The sequence below is a fragment of the Rhea pennata genome, chromosome 2 (assembly GCF_028389875.1).
Source record: "Rhea pennata isolate bPtePen1 chromosome 2, bPtePen1.pri, whole genome shotgun sequence".
Classification (NCBI taxonomy): domain Eukaryota; kingdom Metazoa; phylum Chordata; class Aves; order Rheiformes; family Rheidae; genus Rhea; species Rhea pennata.
Window position 1 is genome coordinate 48657775 of NC_084664.1, and position 15723 is coordinate 48673497.

The following is a 15723-nucleotide window of genomic DNA, read 5'->3' on the forward strand; positions in this document are numbered from 1 at the left end:
TTCAATCCATCTATCGCCCGTGCCCCCCTGCTGCACAGTATCTAGAAAAGTAAGGTGACAACAGTTTGTGTTTTAAAGGAACAATAGAGGGCAGCAGACTCTTTTGTCATGGTAACTCTTAATTAAAAAGCTTAATACATTTTATTAAGCAAAAAAAGCTTAATAAAAGCTTAATTCAGCTTTTTATGGTCAAAATGGAATAAATAAGTGCATAAAGTCCCCATTTGCCAGAGCAGAGAAATGCTTGTTATCAGTCATCTTTTCTGTGGTTCTTGCTTTTATCAAAGGCTCACTTTTGCTGCATCTTGTAGCCCTGCCCCAACATCACTGTGTAGTCTGCCTGACATAATAAAAAAATAGAAAGCAATGTTTATTGTTTCTGCCTGAATAATTAGGTTGGATCTCTTCAAATGATTGTATTTTTCTCCTTCACAGGATAAAATTACCCCTTACAGTTGAAGACATCGTAAATTTTGGAGAAGGCAACAGAGAGCTGTTCATTAAATCCAGCACTTACAGTATCATTCCCATCACCGTGACAGAGACAGGCCTAACAATTAGCTGGATATTTTCATCAGACCCTAAAAGCATATCCTTCAGCGTTGTTTACCAAGAATCAGAAGAAGCGCCACTGGATCAGTGCAAAGTAAGGCCTTTATTTCCCAGCGGACATTTTCTTTCATTACTACCTCAAGAACTCTAGCACAGCACAATCAGTACAATGAGCTAGCTCGTGGAATTGGTCAGAATAGTTGGTAGGTCTTCACAACAATTCCAGTTACTGTTGCATCTTAGGAAGTTGTTTCTCCAATTAAGTTACAGTTCTCCTGAAGGCAGAGATACATTTAATTATTTAATGTTGCCTGGGAAAGTTGAGTTGAAAAGCATTGTAGCTTCTATTGTTCATATTTGAAATTCACTCACTTCTTGTTAAGCAAAAATAAATGCCTCAACCTGCAAAAATCTTTTCCCCGTCCTCAATATTACTTATTTTGCAGCTTGCTTAAGGCTGATCTTATCAGGCTTTTAAGCAGAGACCACAAGAAAATAGATGAATTGATTGGGTTACCTGTGTTTTTTACAGTTAAGTAAATACTTAAGTGCTTTGATGAAGTACCTGCATCTTGCAAAATCACCCTGCCAGTGCCCAGGGCACCATTTTTTTATATGCATTGCCTGTATTTCATGAGGATTGTGCCTCAAGTGAATTTGCATTACTCGGCTCATTGCAGAGTTTTAGTGAAAACAAGGCATCTGTTGGTTGGATCAGCTATCTTAGGAAATGCTCTAAGGCTGTGATTCCACTGGGGGAAGAGGAGAAAGATCATTTATACAATATGAGTTAATTCACTGCAGTATGCCTAACTCATAGAAATCTCTTGTTTTCTTCATGTGAAGGCCTAATGGAAACTAAATAATGATTCTGTCTTGATGTGTTTATTTGATACAGCTTTGGGTTGTATAGAATTGACTTTGATCTGTGTCAGCTGTTGTGCTGAGGTGAAAACCACCTGAGTTTTGTGCCCAACAGCAAGTTATAGCAAGTTAGTCAGCCTATGTTACACCTAGTTTTGCTACAAATTTAGACAAACAGTAAAGATTTGTTGAGGGAGGTTTTATTTTATTTATTTATTCATTTAAAATAGTACAGGGAATATAAAAGGATGTTGTAAAAGATATACTTAGCTAGAATTTACTCTTGAATATACTTGTATAGCTCTAATGTAGTACTGCTGATGTTAGTAAATTTGTATTGATAAACTACATAAAAAAGGTCAGGATTTGATTCTCTCTCAAAAGCTGAGATTTATAGCCATAGATTAATGTTAGAAAAAGGTTATCAAAAGAAAATAGATGTCACACTATGAGACTTTCGATTGAGTGGATTTTTAATGCTAATCAGTAAAAATAAATAGAGTTTTGAAGGCATTAACACACTTTGGGGATTTCAAGATGTCTGAGGTTTAAATACTTTTTTGAAGGCAAATGTGAACTTATAGAGCAAACAATAAGTTTCATTTTGATTTGTATTTAATTTTAGGTTCTTATTCCTATGACCCGCTGCAACTCACATAAGGAAACTATCAGAGGACAGGTGAAAGTCAGAAATTCTGGTATCTACATGCTGATCTTTGACAACACATTTTCTAGGTAGGTCCTAGCTGAGTGTAAAAGGTGAAATAAGCTTTATTTTACAGAATGTGGAATGGATGAGATATACTGTTGTTTTTACTGGTATGACTTACTTCCATTTGGAAGTAAGTACCAGCAATTGGTTCCAGCTTGCCTGAAGGCCTTCAGCTCTTGTTTTCTTCAGTCCCTGCCCCCACCATAGCATAATTCCACTTTTCAGTCTTAATGTTTGAGGAGGTAAACAGAAGTAAGCAAGTAATTTTTGACTTTTTTCAAGTCATATTAGTCAAGACTGTCATTTTATAAGCAACAGACCTGATAATCTTCCTGCAGACAAAAACTTCTTTTCAGACACAAGTGGGGTTTTTGCCTGAGTGTAAAGTGAAAGATTGGATATACTGGTAGACTTTCTGACTAGCTGACCTCAGCTAACATGATCATCTCATCCTGTTTTTTTTTTTCTCTCAACAGATTTATCTCAAAAAGAGTATTTTATCACTTGACTGTCGAGCGACCTGTCATCTATGATGGAAGTGATTTTCCATAGCCTTTAAAATACTGTGTTATTTTTAATTACACTTTTAAGAAATGCTATTATTTATGTATATGAAAGTAATATGGCTACCAATGTGTTTGAGGATTTGGAAACTATGCAATAGTTATAACAAGCTTAGAGAACGTGCACACTAGGAAGAGGAAGCTGCTTTAGGAACACTAATGATTCTGTACTGTGTACAGATTGCTCAAAAGCCGTGTTGCTTGATTTAACAGGTCAAGTAATGTTCCAATTAAATTTTTCTTCAGTGGGGAGAAAAATAAAGGAAGGGCTCTCTAAATGGAATCTCAGATTCTATACTCAAAGCTGAAAGACTTTTCTTCCCCCAAAAAAATTTCAAAAGGAAACTTGAAGAAAAATGCTTGTTTTTGTTGACCTCTTCAGTGGAGAGTAAGCATACCCATTTCTCTTCTGCTCTACTGGTTGTAGTGTCAGAATAGCTATGCAATACATCAGTCTTTGCAGGCATATGTTGTAATCCATCTAGAATTTTTTTTTTTTGTCTTTTTCAAGTTTTATAAACAGCAAATATAGAGGTTTTTTACATTTTGGGCTAAGATTTCCTAAGTCGTAAGTAGCTTTTAAAAATACTGTGGTATTACCTACCCATTACAAAACAATCAAAGATAGAGCACCAACTCCTTCCACTTCTGCTCACCATACTCTGCAATTTGATCCATTGAAATCAGCACTTAGGGTGAGTATCAGTGGCAGAATCAGGAGTATAATCTGCAGAATAAGTACCACTCACTGTGTGATATTAGGAAGAAGAGCGTTTCTCTTTCTGCTTTAGCACCTTAGTCATCAGCATTCACAGGAAAGCAGCCTGTAAGGAGGCCTTCCTTTAGACCAAGTGGAAGGTAGCAAGAGTGTTTGAAACAGTCTCAAAAAGTCCATCTAAAATTGAATGCATATCCAGCCCTGGTAAGCTCTCCATCCTATGTCAGTGTATTTTGCCCATTTCCTAACCCTTGTTTTCATCTCTGCCTGTGAGTATTTGCTGGGCCATAGCAAACTGCTAACTTCCCATCTCAAATCTAGGGACAGAGCTGCCTATAAACATACTGCATGTTGAGGGAAGGAAGAATGAATTTTCATTTATATAAAATATCCATGCAAACTGTCTGCTTTCTATACAGAATTTCAACTTTTTGTCAAAATATCTGGAAGTATATTTTCCGTTTAAAATATTTTGGCAGGAGAAAGGAGAAAAGTGGTGTCTCCCAACCAGCCTTCATCATAATTTTAGACATGTCTTATTTTTTCCATGTTGTTGTCTTCCCAAGGAAACTTCAGGCTCTGGGAGTTTTTTTATTGCAGCAATTGGTAGAAGACCAGCTCCAGAAAGAAAGCTCCAGACCAGAAAGCCTGTAGACTCTTGGTGGCAACTATTGCTCATACACAAGGGTCATGGTGGGACACAGAAAATAAAACGGGAGGGAGATGAAGAATAGCAAGTACAAGCTGAAGTAAATGATCAAGGGATAAGGAAAGAAAGCGCAGAGACATGCATGTAAAAGCAAGGGCAGGGAATGGAGGGATCAGCTCAGCTAGGGGAGGAAGTTTGGAGGATCCAGCTGACGTTTATGTACTGCTGGTCCAATTCACTACCCATAGGAGATCTCATTGTACAGCAAGAGCCTGGTTGTTTAAAAGGTAATAATCACAAGACAAGTGTTTGATCTTTAAATATAAGCAGCTGGGATAGAAGGAGATTTCTGCTAATAGGAGAGAGAAGGAGGTAGTGACAAGCAGATAAATTTAAATGCCTTAATAGTCACTCATGCCAGTCGCTATCACGATATAAATATACTGATCTTGAAAAAGATGGGGGAAGAATGACTCCCCTTCCTGGGCTGTGCAGATTTTGGGTTGCATGTATAGGCTTTCTAATAGAACAAATTGCACTCGGGGTGGCACCAAGCTGAAACTGGGAAGCTTCTCCAGCTGGGATGTCTGGCCCAGCAGTAACTTTCCCTTCCCTTTAGATGTTCTTTACAATATTTAAGTGGTGCTGTGTAGCATCTGCCAAGCAGAGGTGTGCTCTCAAAAGGAAAGGCACAAGCTGCTTTACTTCTACTCCTGTGGGGTCAGGATGCAACACAATTAAACCCTTGAATACCTGGCCGTATGCATTAAAATGCGATGGACAAGAGACTGAAGTGGGCAATAAACAATGCACTGATCAGTTCATGAATTATGGTATATTTCAGCATTGAAGCTATATTTTGTATTTAATTAGGTAATAAGAAATTTATTGCTTAAAAATTGAATACTGTGTACCATATGCTGTGCAATTTCACAGAACTGTAACTGAAGTTTGTTGCAGTTTTCATTAAGCTTTTAGGTGTGTGTTTTTTGTTTTTTTTTGTTTTTTTTTGTTTTTTTTTTTTTTTGAAAGCATTTTGCTGTTGTTAGAATACTAATTTCACTAGGATATCTTTCTTAAAATGCCAAATGTAAGTTAAAGGGACACTGTCATATAGGTCAAAATATGACATCAGCTCAGAAGTGTTTGAACTATCTCTATTCAAGTGTTTGACAGAGTTGCCTCTGGATTTCCTCTCTGCATCCTAGCTCTTAACATTTTTTTGCATCCTGTGGCAAATATTTTTAAGCAACCATTTATGCAATTCTTAAAGTAATTGGCTCTGTCCTGTTCAGTAAGGGGGAAGGGAATAAAAACACTGAGTTTTTTTTATTTAGCCTTTGAGTCTTTAGAGCACCTTTTCTTCAGACTTTTTCTGCCCTGTGAGAATAGTTTTATAATTTCTTTGCGTTCTGAAAGAGCAAGATGAGTGAGAGCCAAAACCTGCAGCTTATAAACGAAAAGAAAATATTTGCCTCTAACTAACAAGGGGAGTATTTAAGAGGGAGAAAAAGTTTAAAAAGAGGAAATATTTAAAATGGTAAAGCACACCAAGTGAACAAGAGCGCAGGTGTTTAAAGGAACTATTTAAGGAGAACAGGAATCCCATTGCGTAACCTAGAAGAGGGGCATTTTTCTGTCTTGGAGGCTGGGCCAAGAAGATGGTGAAGAACTTGCTGTTGTCATACGGCCCTTTTCTTTGATCGTCCCAGACCGTTTATTAAGGGAGTCGCAGGAGCCCAACACAGGACTTACCGCAAGGACGGGTTCCTACAAGAACTGATCTCGTTCAAGCACCTTACAGCCCAGCTCAGGAGAACTTGTGCGCGTGGGGTTTTCCAGTGACACTGATGCGTCTGTTTACCTGCGGATGCTCAGGTGCTCTGAACTGGGCCCTTTAGGAACTGACCATCCCTGGCAATGCAAATAAGAAAGAAGAAATACTTAAAATTGATCATAACATTAATTTAAGGGGATGTTAAATTTATGTGGCAAAGAGTATATGTTGTGGACAGCATGAGCAACTGGGTGTTCTTTCTGGGAGCTAGACAAGTGGAGGGTAATAATTTGTTTTCCAGAGGTTTATGCAAAGGAAAGAGCATAGTTGCTTTAAGAAAATGACAGTGTTCCTTTAAATTTCTATGAACATTACTCCACATTGGTTTAGGAAAAATCACTGACATATATTGCACAAGAGTTTACTGCATTACAAAGTAGCAAAGCTGCAAATGCCTGACTTTGCTCCTTTTTAAAAAAATTTAAATTGCACTGTAGTTTTAATAATGCTTATCATAATATATTGTAACTTGTTTTGAAACATCTCTTGCTCTTACTTGCCAAAATACTTCACAGCCTGTTCACATCAAACTTCACGTTCCAGAAGGGGGAAAAAAGATTTATGTATACCAACATTTGTACAGTTACAGGGACGTAGATGACTGTGTACTGGGATGTTTTCTGATTTTTTCCCCCTTTTTTAACCTCAGGAATTAAATAAATAAAAATCTATATCATTAAGAGCGTATGTCACTTTTCTACCTTGTAGAGTTTGCCTTAAACTCGAATCAGATGATTGTGTGATCTACTTCTGAGCAGGAAAAATCCTAGAAAATAAGGATTGTTCCTCTAGTTTGCCTTGCTGGTGGAGTTACGAAGGGCACATCCACACGGTGCAGCACAGCAGCAGCGGAGATCCTTAATGTGGGGGTAAGTGAGCTGGTCCCCGAGCTAGAGGCAGCATCGCCGTGGGCTCGTGGCCCGCAGAGGCTGGGAACAGGCTGGCGCCCAGAGGCAGCGCAGCGCCGCGGCCCCAGCTAGCGCCTCCCCGTCACGGTCGCGTCCGCCAGCGCCTTCACCAGCCGTCGCTCCCCGCCTGGGACAAAAACGAAGCGCCCCAACGGGCAGGGATTACGCTCTTCCAAGCAGCGTTGTCCTTTGGCCGAAGCGGATAACCGCATCCGGCCGCCTTTTCTCAAAGCTCATCCTCCGAAGAAGCGTACGGCCAGCTCTCCCTCCGCACCAGCACTGAAAGCCTGCTTAAACGGGGCGGCCGGGAATTCAGACCCGGATCTGATTTTTTCTCCCAAGCCTTTCCCTCGTTTCCTTATAGAGCACGGTCTCTTCCGTGTCCTGACAGAGCCCGTATGTCCCGTCCGTGCTGAGCGGCTGTGGGAGAGGGGGAAGCGCTGTGCGAGTCGGAGACGCTCTTCCCAGGTCACGTCTTGCTGAGGCGGGGAGGGAAATCCGTACTTGCTTGGGCGGTCGCAGCCCTGTGGCAAACATGTAGGCTAATGTGAGCTTCTGGGCCCACCTGGCCTCTTTTCTTTCTTTCTTCCCCTCCTCCCTCCTTCCCCCCAAACCTGCTGCTTATTCCTGTTTCCTCGGAGGAGTTTGCTGCTGGGTGCCGGCTGGGCCGCTTCCCTTCCCCGCGCACCGGCGGGAGCAGCAGCCCGGACTCCTTGCTCGGAGGCAGCTGTCTTAAAAAAGTCTTCACTGAAGTCTAGCCTGCAGTGCAAGGGAACGGCAAAGATTAAAGTTTTACGTTACCGAATGTACCAGCATAGGTGACTGTACTGTTGCTGTTCAACAGCTCTGCTGCACTTGTGGGAAGTCCATATCTACGTCTCCAATAACTGACATTTAGCCATAGTGATCGAGACCACCCGTGCTTCTCGGTGTTAGGGGCAAGTCTCTCCTAGCCCTCAGTCTGTCTAATATGGGGTTTTAACCCACCTGTTTCTTGGCATGTGCCCCAAATCCCGGCTTTGGCACACCCAGGAGGGCATTCTGCTGTCTGGACTGTGCTTCTGAGGCGCGTGGTGCTTTTCCCCAGCTTTTCTAAGCCTGTCTTACTTGCGGCGTGCACTAGCAAGGTAAGTGCCTGCAGAGCTGCCGTGAAACAGCAGCATCCTCTCCATTAGCCACTGAACTGTCGCAGGGACTTTTCATAGTCCAGATCTAAGGTTTCTGAATTGATAGGGCCCGGGAGGCTTGGAAGAGATGGGCAGCTCTCCGGACACAGGCGCTAAGGTATTTGATCAGTTAAATCATGCATAACTGATCCAGATCTGTTTGGAAATGGTGGGTTTACGCACGCCAAGCTCAGCGGGAGGGATCTGCTTCCAGACCCGATACACCTGGGCTACCATGTTTACCATGACTTGGGAGATGCTTGCAGCATCCCTAGCAGTTCTCCCGTTCCTTTCCGTAGCTTTCCTGCCATTTGGAAGTGGCGTTTTTATACAGCGTGCCCCATGTTTCAGATCATCAGTTAAATGAGTTTGCAGAAAGCGAAAGTTTCTCAATCAGCTGTCTCAACTTCCGCCGCCCATACCGCAGGCAGCGTGCGAGGGTGCTGCGTGCCCGCGAGTCACAGCTGCCTGCGCAGCTGGCCGAGGGCAGCCCCGTGCTGCCGCAGGACTGCTGCCCACGCCGGGAGCATTATTGCCGCGTTCATTCCTGCTGCTAAATAGCCTGTAGCAGGGTGGAGGTTTCCTCGTGTGGTCGCAGAACTGTGAGTAGGGTGGAGAAATTTAGTGTTGCTTTATTAAACCAGCGCTCGCTTGCATTTGGCTCCAAGGATTCTACCAGGTGCCTTGCTCCGGTTAGCGGGAGCACAGAGAGGAGATCGAGGGAGACCAGTGCACTGATCTGGGGTTCAGCAGTCTGCACCCGCGGTGGGAAATACAGCAACCTTACGTGACCTGTTAGATTTGAGGCCAAAGGAAATCGGGGGCGGTATCTGTGTCTCACGCGTCCTGCGCCCGGACCGCGTTGCGCCGCGCCAGCCGGAGCACCAGATGCTGATGCTTGCCCGAAAGCAGGGGCGAGTTTGCTGTGTGCCTGGCTCCCGGAGGAGGAGACGCTGCCCTTCCCCAGCCGTGCAGAAAGGGCTAGATGTGGAGGGCTTTCCCAAAGCCTTTGGGTATTGCCTGCTGCCCGTGAATTGCAGGGAAAGGTGAAAAACCAGCTAGGGCAGGAGAAGGCTCTAGGGATTCATCCAGACACCGCCTGACACGGGCAGCTCAAAACTCCCGCCCCGCGGGAGGCGCCAGGGCCGGCGAAAGGCCGTCCTCTGCCTCGGGGCGCCCGGCGGGGACCCGCCGCTGCAGGGGCGCCGGGAGTGAGCCCCCCGGGCACGGCGGCGTATCACGGGGAGCGGGACTCGGGGCAGGGCGTCCGCAGCCCCCGGGCAGCCGAAGCTCGGCGCCCTTTCGCAAGCCTCGGCGGTTTCGCTGAGCGACCGAGCGTGAAGATTTCCCACTGCGTATCGCGCCGCGAGGGAGCCTCTTTACCCTCATGCGAAAGGTGCCGAAATCCGAAGAGCGGGAAGGGGAAATGCAGTAAGGAAGGTCAGGCATACGCCGGGGGCAAGGGGGACGCGCGGTGCAGGCTCTCGCCGAGCGCGGCACGAGGAGCAGCCCTCCTCCCCGGGCCTCCCGCTCGGCCTGGCTTGCTCTTCCAGCACAGATTTTTCTTTTTATTTTTTCTTTTTTTTTTTTCATACCTACTGATGGTCATTTTTGGAGCGGCCGCCGTTAAACACCCGCTTCCTGCCCGAGCGCCGGCGGTGGCTCCGCGCGGGGGACCCCGGGGCCGCAGGAAAGCGGCGCGGCGAAGAGGCGCTCGCCGCCGGGAGCTGGGCCGCGAGGCCGGGCCGCAGCTCAGGTTTGCACACTAATTCGTGGGGCGGGGAGTAGCAGCCAAGGCTGCGTGCGGTGTGGAGAGGAATTAAGGCTTCAGCGCCAATAACTGTTACGAAAAACGACCGCAGAAGCGGGACGATTTCCCGGTTCCTCATTTCTGTCCCTTCCCCTCCAGGTAAGTAAAGTTCAGAAGGGCTTTTTTTTTTTTTTTTTTTTTTTTTTTTTTTGAGACAAATCTGCTATCCATGCTTGAAGCTGTTAAAAAACAAATTGAAAACTGGATGACTGAAAAGGAGCAATGGGGTTTGCACGGGGCAGGGGGCAGCGTTCGGCGTCCAGGCGGCAGGACTGCCAGGCCGGCCCAGCCGGCACGTTAGCTTCCCCCGGATGCAACCCGGACCTTGGTAGGATCCCAGCCCTGTCTCCCATGGTGGGAGGTGGGAAGCGCGTGCCCAGGGCGGCCCCCTCCTCCCGCACCCTCGGGAAGCGGCTCCCCTTCCAAAATGCGCCCTCCCCTCCGATGGCTCATCCAGTCATTGGTTTGGAGTGGGTATTTTGGTTTACTATGGCTGTTCACCGTACTGCAGCAAATCTCCCTGGGACAGAGAAATCAAAGCATCCGATCCCACTGGATTTTTTATTGCGTGGTGTGATTTGCTAAGGCAGAGACCACACAAAATTCCAATACCAAATTACATGCTGGGGGATGGTTTCATGTTACATCAAACAGCTAAAACTGGGGAAAAAATCAATCTAGTTCTATAATGATCACTTTATGAACACGAAAGATCAGCTTTCCTTTGCAACAACTATCCGTTCAGCAGAACAAGACAGCACACAGGGAATACCATTCACCTATCAGAGACTAAATAAAATATCATAAGAGCTAAAGGCTGCTTTTGCTTACATTTGAGGAAATCTGGAGTTGGTTTGGTGCACTGAGAGGCTATTTTGAATTTTAGAAGATGCAGCTGAGCACTGGTCTGAGGGGATCACAAGGCTGATCACGACTTCAGCTTGACTCAAATGTAGACTTTTCTAGAGGACACCTAGTGAAAGGACTTCAGCATTTTTCATAAATGATGTAGAAAAGAACCGATAGGGCTTTCGACTCCAACCACCTCTGGACAAGACCCTGATTGAAACGACAAATGAAGACAAAAATATCTTTCCTGATACTTGTTATGGATGGGACCACTGGCTCATCCTGCCTGACTTGTGGCTGTTGCCGTGGTAGCTGAGCCATTGTTTCCCCAAGACGCTTGTTATTTCAAGTTGTGGTGCAAGCCACAGATGGGTTGGGTATTTACAGCTGTCACAAAGACAGCTTTTATCCTCTATCGGTTCTGCTTACAATTAGTATCGCTCCATTTTGTTGCTTCGCGTTCAAGGTTTCACTTCCTTTCAGCTAAGAATCCAGGGCTTGGTCCTGCAAGGCACCGATGGGGTGTGCAAGGAGCCCCGAATACCCTCCGCTCCCGCTGGGGCCAGCAGAAGGCCTGCATGCACCACCCCTTGCAAAAGCAAGCCCTGACACACGGTGGCGAGTTCTTCCTCTGAGAGAGTCTTTGGGGTATATGAACGGTGTCGGAGAGCCGGTTTTGGGAGCAGGAGGTACCAACTTACATGAGGGCTTGGCAGGAGGGGGGCACAATAGAGAAGTTCAAATGGGTGCTCAGGGTCAGGGAGCTTCTCACTCGTCGTCTCCCCAGCATCGCAAAAGACCAGTTTGAGCTCCGCTCCTGGCTGTCGTACACGGAGGAGCATTGGTCTTGGCCTCCGCTCGAGCAGTGGACGAAGCTGTGCATAATCCTACAGAGCGCTTTCCTGAAGCGCTCCCCAGCAAAGACGTAGAGGAACGGGTTGAGGCAGCTGTGCAGGAAGGCAATGCTCTGGGTGACCTGCAGCCCAATGTCCATCCAGTTGGCAGCCTGACAGTTGTGCACGACACTGGTGTACGTGTTGATGGTTTTGACTAGCAAAACACTATTGTACGGGAATTGAGAGAGGAGGAAAGTGGTGATAATGGTGGTGATGATCTTCAATGATTTCTGCTTTTGGGATCTTTTGGCTTGAAGGAGGGTGTTGATGATAAGAGTGTAACAAATAACCATGACAAGGAGCGGAAGGAAGAATCCTATCATGATTTTCAAAGCCAGGACAGTAACTCTGAAGGTCCTGTTGATGGTTGGTGGGTATGTCATTTTACAAGCTGTTACATTGCCAACTTGCCTACTTTCACTGTACACAATTTCTGGGATGCACAGGCTCACAGATATCAGCCAGACAGCCAAGCAAATGAGTTTGCTGCGCAGAAACCTTTTTTGCTTAGAATTTTTAGCTTTTGTTGCCTGGACAACAGTGATGTACCTGTCAAAACTGATACACGTTAGAAACAAGGTGCAGCCATAGAAGTTGATTTTATACATGCTGTTGACAGTTTTGCACATGAAACTCTTAAAGATCCAGCCATCAGAGGCAGCTTTGGCCCAGAAAGGGAGGGTGAAAAGCAAGAGCAGATCAGCAATGGCCAAGTGCAGCAAGTACCGATCCGTCATGCTCTTCCTGAAGCGGTATTTGCAATAGACAAGCACGACTAAAGCATTTCCCACCGTGCCCACAGAGAAGACAAGCCAGAAAAATACTGGCAGGAAAGTTCTAGCAAACTTCATGACCTGCCTCTTGTCACACATGAAATCTGTGTCATTTAAAACGTTTCCAGACAGAGACATCACAGTGCTGTCATTCTTATAATAACCCAGGCTGGTCCTGTCATGGTGGGTGACCTGCAATGGAGCATCAGATAAATTTGTGTTGAAGAGGTGGTTCAATACAGCATAAATTTGACCCTCTCCATCAGATGTAATTTAAGATTCTCAGTATATCCTATTTAGATAAGAAGTAAAAAGGCTCCCGGTGAAGTATAGTGCATTTCAGACTGCTTGAAATGTGCCTGCACCCAACATCTAAACACTTAATCCTTGCTCCAAAGAGGCCAAAAGACAGCTTGCTCTTTCTCCAGTAACAACAGCAAAAACAAACAAACAAACAACAACAACAAAAAAACAGCAGGAGCCTTCCCATCAGCGCCATGAGCTGCTGTAGGAGACATTTGGTGGGGAGCAAACTTTCTACTGAGCTGCTGCAAAACTCAGCCTTTAGAAACGGCCACATGCTGCTTTCACCTCCAACTAAAAATGTTCGAGTTTGGCCTCTGGGGTGGAGCCAGATGCTCTAGTGCACTTACTGTGACCGCTACTACTTACGCTCAGTATTCGTCTACTGCTCTGAGTTTGCTGACTAACAAACTCTTTACAAAAGAGCTGTTCCCAACCTCTAGCCCACTTCAAGCACTAAAACGGCAGGTGGTGATAGTCTTACCTGTGTCAGACTATTTGCAATAGTGCAGCTTGATACATGTAACAAAATACATAATCCCACCCATAATCCCCAAATCCTGGAAAGAGGCGACGAAAAAGGCTTTGTTTTGCTGCTATGGCAGAGCTGCACTGTAGGCTCAGGAGAGCTAGAAAATTGATGAGGGCAAAAAGATGGGAAAGACAAAGTAAGATTATACAACAATACAAGCGTGTACAAGTGTATACTCACTATGCTTGTAAATGCCATCTTTAGCCAATCTTTACTCAGTCTTGAAGAAGGCACAGTAACCTAGAGAGGGAAGATGGAGGGAAAACAAGTGATTTGAAATAGCCTTGAAATAGAACTGTGTGTTTTTTTTTTTTTTTTCCCTTTCTAAAAGAAACCTCCGAAGGAATCGCAGCAAGCTTTCTGGACCAAACCGTTGTGTCAGCTCCCATGCCTGGTCTTGTCCCTTTGAAATGAGTCTGGCAGGCTGAAGAATGAACCAAACTAATTCACGTCGCTGGTCTGAAATTCTTAGGTGTTTCCATTTTGCTAACAGACTGCCAGAAAATATCCTTGATACATTCAAGTTTACATTTAATGACATGATCTTCAGCAGCTTCTTTGTGCTGTGCTGATTAAGTCATTTGACGTGCTAGAGTCACCATGATTTCATTTTTAATAAGATGTAGAGTCCCCAGTGCACACATTAAAAAAGAGAGTCATCTGAAAGCACCAAAACTTTCAAAAGACTCATGAGAATAAACAAAATCTCTCTCTCAAATTGTCTAGCAACTAACAAGGAAAAGTACCTGCCTTTAGTAGGAGTTTGCAGTTTTAAAATATTTGCATCCTCTGCAGTGACTGATTTTTTTCATCTGCTCTGTTCTGCCTGCAATATCTCTTTCCTATCTTCACATTTAACTGTCATGTCCATCGCTGGTGGCCAGCAAAGCAGATCATTACACCACAATAAACAAGAAAATCTGGGGTTTTTTCATTGCTGCAGATGACTTTGGATTCAAGCCAGTCTACCATCATAACAGGTAGATGAGCCTGGTGGACACGTTTTAAGTTATAGGCTCGTATATATTCAACACGTTGTGCACCAGTTTGCACGTGCCAATGGCTGGGATTCAAGCCTAAAGAGAAGCAAGATGTTGGCGCCCATCACGGCTCCCAGGGAGCTGGATTCAGGCAATCAGCACAGGGCTTTCCCATTGCATGTGCACCTGCATCTTTGAAAACAGGTCAAACAACCCCAGAGGTCGCGGCGCAAAGCCCAGCCTCTCACCACAGCAGCAGTTGCACTAAATTGAACTTCTTCCAAGGGGAAATGGCCAACGTTCACGTTCTGGTTTCCCTTCAGTTTCTCATGTGCGCTGACTAAAAACGCCTTCCCCCAGTGTTATTCAGGGTACGAATTAATCCAGCGTTCACCTCCACGTCCTACGGAACTGTTGACCCTCTTAGCAAGTTCACCAGCAAAGCCAGTTTCGCGGAAGCAGCTTCTTTAAGGGACAGCGAGTGTGTTTGTAGACATGTAGCTGTGTTTTTGTTACGCTCTGGCCTGAATTGCGTCGTATCCCCTTGCTTGCTATGGGTGCCGAAGTGCGTGTTTGCCGCAAATGTTTGCAGTGTTTTGGAATTTAGTAAAAGAATTCTTTAGGCGGTTGCCTTCACTTATTCAGAAGTGATTTTGTTCCGAAAGCACAACTCTGAGGACAAATCTTTCCATTTTTTGTCTTCATGAATCAACTTTAAAGAACAAGAATTATTAAGGAGTAAGGTCTGTAACATGAGTCCTTTGCAGTAAAAGAACATCATTAGTCTAAGTAGAGAGAATATTTGCTTAAAAATAGATTAAACAAATAAGAATAGTTTTAAGTATGTGCTCTATTAACTTTTAAATTTTCTATCAAGATACACAACTACACGCAAAATTATGTTGGTCCCTCGAGTTTCAAGTACAGTTATAAATGCAGCATTCTGCTTTTAGCAATGACATCTGTACACTGTGCATAGTAGTTGAATTTGGAATATGCAAAATTCAAAACATATAGTTTCATTTGTCTTCTTTTTGAAGCAAATAACCAAGGAAGGTAAATAGCCAGACCCTACTAATGCTGCAGCGTGGCTCAGAATTTCCACCAGCAAAAATACACAAGCAGACGAAAAGATATCACCTGTATAAAGCTGATGGGTAAATCAGATGTACCACAAGTAAACCCTAGGATGTAGAAATCACGATCAACCACAGCCACGAAAACAGCGTATGCAAAGGATATTTGCGAATGCATAGAGACCAGTGGAAAGCGGCCCTCTCTCAAGCCGCGGGAGCAGGCGACAGAGCCTGGGGCAGCAAACCCAAACACAGCAGAAAATGTGAGCGAGGTTTGCACCTCCGAGAAGAAGAGTCACAAAATCCTCCTCCATTCAGAGGATGCAGCACGCCAGCCACAAGGGCGCCAGCGCTTTTGGGGTTTGCTGTATCGTCACTGCAGTTGTTACAGGGTATGTCAATAATCACAGTAATTTGATTTTTGATGTGGTGCTCTTTCGTTTCAGATGTTCTAGCGAGCATTTAATTTTTTTCCTACAGTGAACTTCACAGCACAGTAAAAGTTGACAAGCAGTATGCTGTCCTTCGAGACAAG

The 15723-nt window shown here is 44.7% G+C and overlaps 2 protein-coding genes across 6 annotated transcripts in view; one reads left to right on the forward strand and one right to left on the reverse strand.

The window, feature by feature from the left end:
• FYCO1 (FYVE and coiled-coil domain autophagy adaptor 1) overlaps positions 1 to 6575 on the forward strand; it is a 56791-nt gene extending 50216 nt beyond the window's left edge. For all 5 annotated transcript variants that reach the window (XM_062569436.1, XM_062569435.1, XM_062569437.1 and 2 more), the window contains 3 exons: positions 436 to 646; positions 2042 to 2151; positions 2605 to 6575. In XM_062569436.1, coding sequence (XP_062425420.1) covers positions 436 to 646; positions 2042 to 2151; positions 2605 to 2680 — 397 coding nt within the window. In that variant the 3' untranslated portion in view covers positions 2681 to 6575. The remainder of the gene's footprint in view (positions 1 to 435; positions 647 to 2041; positions 2152 to 2604) is intronic.
• A 4750-nt stretch (positions 6576 to 11325) lies between these two features.
• Positions 11326 to 13330, reverse strand: CCR9 (C-C motif chemokine receptor 9). The gene is made up of 2 exons (XM_062568481.1): positions 13313 to 13330; positions 11326 to 12489 (listed from the first exon to the last, which is right to left on the reverse strand). The coding sequence occupies exons 1-2, from the start codon at positions 13328 to 13330 to the stop codon at positions 11326 to 11328; spliced, it is 1182 nt and encodes a 393-aa protein (XP_062424465.1).
• Positions 13331 to 15723: the final 2393 nt, after the last annotated feature.